This window comes from Antechinus flavipes, chromosome 3 (assembly GCF_016432865.1).
Source record: "Antechinus flavipes isolate AdamAnt ecotype Samford, QLD, Australia chromosome 3, AdamAnt_v2, whole genome shotgun sequence".
Taxonomy (NCBI): domain Eukaryota; kingdom Metazoa; phylum Chordata; class Mammalia; order Dasyuromorphia; family Dasyuridae; genus Antechinus; species Antechinus flavipes.
This window is the reverse complement of record NC_067400.1, coordinates 457,056,043-457,060,880: the sequence shown is the minus strand read 5'-3', so window position 1 is coordinate 457,060,880 and position 4,838 is coordinate 457,056,043. Positions and strand designations below refer to the sequence as shown.

The window sequence follows — 4,838 nt, the reverse complement described above, 5'->3', positions numbered from 1 at the left end:
TACATTATGCAGTTCATTTAGTTAACAAGTGAAATAATGAGGAAGCGTGCAGAGTGAATGCCAAGAGAAAAGGCACAAAAAGCCTATTGAGAGGCCTCCGCCGCTCCTGGCGTAGCCCATCACATGGCAATAGTGCTATTTAAGCAGCGCAGTCAGCGCCTTTCAGCACCAGTAGAACTGGCCAGCACCCCCGGGCTCCTCCAGCCAGGCTCTCCCGCGGCAGCAGCAGCTACAGCAGCGGGCGACAGCAGCAGCAGGCGAGGCCTGTCCGGAGCCGAAGAGGGACGGAAGCTCTGGGAGGGACTGGGTCGAAGGGTCATGCCGCGCTCCTTCTTGGTGGACTCTCTGGTGCTGCGGGAGGCTGGGGAAAAAAAGGCGCCCGAGGGCAGCCCACCTCCGCTTTTCCCCTATGCAATGCACCCCCCGCATGCCCTGCACGGGCTCTCCCCAGGTGCCTGCCATTCGCGCAAGGCTGGGCTACTATGCGTCTGCCCGCTCTGTGTCACCGCTTCCCAGCTGCACGGGCCACCGGGGCCACCAGCTCTTCCCCTACTTAAGGCGTCCTTTCCCCCTTTCGGTTCTCAGTATTGCCATTCGCCCCTGGCCCGTCAGCACTCCTCCGTCTCCTCCGGGGTCAGCCATGGGCCGGCCGCCGCTGCCGCTGCCGCTGCTGCTCTCTACCAAACCACCTACCCCCTGCCTGATCCCAGGCAATTCCACTGCATCTCCGTGGGTAAGCTTCACCCTTCCAGTTCCCTGGATGAGAATGAGGAGAGCAGGGTGGAGGGCTCACGGGAGGAATGAAGGCTGAAGTCCAGGCTGGGGAGAATCCAGGGTTATAGAGGTGGCGAGAGGCTAAAAGGGAGAGATAGGAGGAGGGTAGTCGCCAGGGATCCTTCTTAGTGAGTACTCATGGTTCTGAGAAAGGGAAGAGGAGGCCTCAAGGCCAGTGGAGTTGCACTGGAGGTGAAGGTTGCGGTGGAGGCGGTGTGTGGAATCTGCAGAATAGATGTATAAGGGATCTGACCTCTTGCTTCTCTGGTATTCTCCTTCCAGATAACACCAACAGCCAACTGCCCAGCAGCAAGCGGATGCGCACAGCTTTTACCAGCACACAGCTTCTAGAGCTAGAGAGGGAGTTCGCCTCCAATATGTACCTGTCCCGTCTGCGCCGCATTGAGATCGCCACCTACCTAAACCTGTCCGAGAAGCAGGTGAAAATCTGGTTCCAGAACCGTCGAGTCAAACACAAGAAAGAGGGCAAGAGTGGGTCTCACCGCGGGGGAAGTGGGAGTGGTGTCGGAGGAGCGTCCCACAGCTGCAAATGTTCATCGCTTTCCTCTACCAAGTGCTCAGAAGACGACGATGAACTCCCCATGTCCCCATCCTCGTCGGGAAAGGATGAACGGGATCTCACTGTTACTCCATAAGGCTCAAGGTTCCCTTGATCACTATCCCCAACAGGCCTTAGCCCTCTCCCTCCTGTTGAAAGACTGACCCGGGAGGCAGGTGTGGGGACTGTCGGCGCTATCCCAATCCACCTTTACCTAACGCCAACCGCGGCGCTCGGATTTTATATGGTTTTGTAGAGGCCCAAGGACCAAGCATCAGCGCCGCACTTTTTAGAGAACTGATGTCTTTCTCTTGCCCAGTTCCCGGCGCCATAGCAGAGTGTCTGGAGGCTTGACCCGTACTGTACTGTAAAGTTAAAAGCTATAAATACAGTAAAGGCGTCTAACTCCTCGAGAGCTACCAGCTTGTTCGTAGGAATCCATTCTTCTCTCCCCACCTTACACCAGCGTCTTGCTGGCCACAGCTCACCTTCTCCCTGGCCCCTCTTTCGAAGACATGTGTCTTCCGTCGCTTCTTTTAATTGCGTGTTTTCTGCCTTCTTCTGGCTTTCAACCTCCTGGACAGAATTCCGTTTCATATTTGAGCACTTCTCTTCCTTTCTGCTCTCACCTGCCCCTTTCTCCTGCTTTTATTTCTGAAAATTGATCTCCTTTTCCCTATTTCCTCGAATTCCATCTGTCTCATTGCCAGTTTGTCCCTTTGGGGACTAATAAACTTATCCCAGACCAAGACTGGAAGCCCATGGAAGTCCGTCCAGCACCTCACACCTTCCTTCCCTAAAGCAAGTTTTAAAATGTGACTTCAGTATTGAGGAAGCCTTTTTTGCTTTGTTTCCAAATAGCTCTTTCGGTCTCTAAAGCAGAAGGTGATGGATTACATCAAAGGTCCAAATACTGGCTGTGAAATGTTTTGGTATCTATCTCTGTTTTTCTTCCCCTCTCTTTCCCCTCCCAGCCTCATCCCCATTTCTGACTAGATGTGTAATTGTACTGTTTCTGTAATACCAGAAGATATTTATTTATTTATTTATGTAAAAAAAAATTAAATAAACTTTTTTTTCATAGAAATCCCTGGGGCTCTAGGACGTGGGGCTCTGGAATCTGGATAGCTCAAAGAGAGGTGATATGTCTTAGGGTGTTTACTGTGCAGGAGGTCTGGGAATTGGGTCTCTGAGTGACTGGAGGGGATGTGTTGGGCATATCTTTTCTTCCTCAACCCTCTTCCAAAGAACAGTCCCATTTCAATTTAAATTTCCTTGGAGGCTCTTAGTCTTCAGAGCACAGGGATTGATTTTTGATTTTTTTTCCTGTTGGGGCCTTTCTGAGACACACTTTGTGGAGAGAGAGAGAGAGAGAGAGAGAGAGAGAGAGAGAGAGAGAGAGAGAGAGAGAGAGAGAGAGACAGAGAGAAGCCTTCCTGATTATTCCCATGCTGTGATGTTCACTCCTGTCCCTAGGATCCTTTCCGATGTACCTCTTTATTTCTTGCTGGTACATTGGTTTGCCCACGAATATATCCAGTAAAGGAACTTTTCCACCATGGATATGTGCATGTTTTTCTATTGTATTTTTACGTATAGCTTGTTTATTTTCTAAGATAAACATGAATTGCTAGTCTTTTAGGAATAGCCTGTTCTTTCCGAAAGGATACCTTATGTGATCGATTATTCCCCCTTCGTTTCAGATTCTCTAGCCAGGCTTCTAAGTGGGGGAGAGAGCTCACGATATCAGGAAAAGAAGAGAAGTTTACCTACACCTGCTCTCTGGGCTCAATTCAAACCGCAGCGCTACAAAGACACCCCCCCCCCAGATCTTTATTATTCCCAAATCATTTTGCTGTTTTCACCCAAATTCCTATTCCGTGAGATTGATGTGCAAATTGTTTTCGAGGATTTAGGAAAAATGAAAATGGTGGGAGGGGTCCTTGGCGAGCATGGTATACTCCAGGGCAGCTGAGCATCAATGAAGGGATGGGGGGGGGGTGTCTTATCTAGATTGTAACTGGGACCACGGAAGAAGAGAGTCGGGTCGGGAAGTCGAACTAGAGAGCTCTCTTTTCTTGAAAGTAAACCTGAATTAAAGGTGCCTTTAATGAAACAATATACGGTCACCTAAAGATCCCCATCCCCAATGTTGGCTTGAAAGCTGACCCTTTTTGCCAAGAGCCTTCCTAGACCTTACGAATTGCAGGGCTTTCCTCATCACCCAAATGAAGCAGGCAGAGGCCTTTTCCTATGCAAAAGCTCACGCTTTCCTACCTCGCCGGCGTTGTCTTTCCACGGGTTCGACAAGCTTCCCCAAATCGTTTTCCCTTAGTCACTGAAATCAAAGTAACCTGGTTACCCCCCCCCCCACACACACACAGCCGCATTCTCTCCCGAAATACTACAGCAGTGAAGTTAGTTCCCAGTAGGTTTTTCTTTTCCTTTATGAAGCGCGCTGGTACCTCTGGCTGCGCTTAAAGTAGGGATCAGAGTCTCGGTCTTATTAGGCCTCGTTTCAGGACAATATTTTCTAGCTAAACCAAATCGCAAGTTTGTATTATTAGGGCGAAGGAGGCTGTAGTTATAGAGGGAAGATGTTCTCATCAGAAAGAAGCCACGTTTTCTGCTATGGTTCCTATGAACAAATCTATTCTAATTTATTTTATGGCTTTGGTTTACCAAGCCAAGGTGACAGCATGATCCTGACGCTTTATTTACTTTTCCTACACTATGGGATAGTCTAGGACCTTGCTCTTCTCTCCTTTCTCTTGGCTTGGGAAACCGGCAGACCGGAGAGAAATAGAGCTGGACATTCGGGAGAGGTTGGTAGAGAAGGGGTTATGTATGCGCATCACTGACAAAAGGGAACTACTTCAAACTGGGTTTTCCAAGGAAAAAGAAAGAAGTGAAATCCAGGTAGAGCCAGGCACACCTCAGGTGCTCAGAAGGTGGATTCCTTGTTTCTTAAGAATGGCACATGGTCAAGCGAATTGTAGGATCTAAAGAATGAGGAGTGAGTAGCAGATGGCCTTGGGGCTTTCAGAGATAGGTTGCCTTCGGTGACGGTTCTAAAGACGTCCCTGTTGCGCACCTGCTGACTCTACCACTCCAGGAACTAGGGATTAAACCCATCAAATCCAGAATGGCTTTCCGCTGAGAGGAGACACCAGCTGGTTTTCTGTGACTTTTTCAGGAGCTGCTGCTATAAACTAACTCTCTGCATGGCCCCGAGCTTCTCTCCCTCTCGTTCTTTAATCGTCCCCAGACTTTCCAGATATTTTCCTCGATAGGAAACCTTTCTAGAAACTAAAAGAAGATTTTATGAGTAGATCCTCCTGGCTTCTGCAGATCCAGAGGACTTTGAGCGTATTAAATTATCCAAGAGAAAGAAGCTTTTCACTTTTCCTGGCGGCTACGATTTTGGTCGTCGTGGCGCAGCGCAGAGACAGTGCGCAGCATTGGGAAAGGATCTCGGAAGGCAAAGGAATAACATAGAACTGGG

At 49.3% G+C, this 4,838-nt stretch overlaps 1 protein-coding gene across 1 annotated transcript; it reads left to right on the top strand.

Moving 5' to 3' along the window:
* The first annotated feature begins 318 nt into the window (after positions 1–318).
* Positions 319–2,403, top strand: GSX1 (GS homeobox 1). Its single transcript, XM_051991255.1, has 2 exons — positions 319–733; positions 1,057–2,403. Exons 1-2 carry the CDS (start codon positions 319–321, stop codon positions 1,428–1,430), a joined length of 789 nt encoding a protein of 262 aa, XP_051847215.1. The 3' UTR covers positions 1,431–2,403.
* The last annotated feature ends 2,435 nt before the right edge of the window (positions 2,404–4,838 follow it).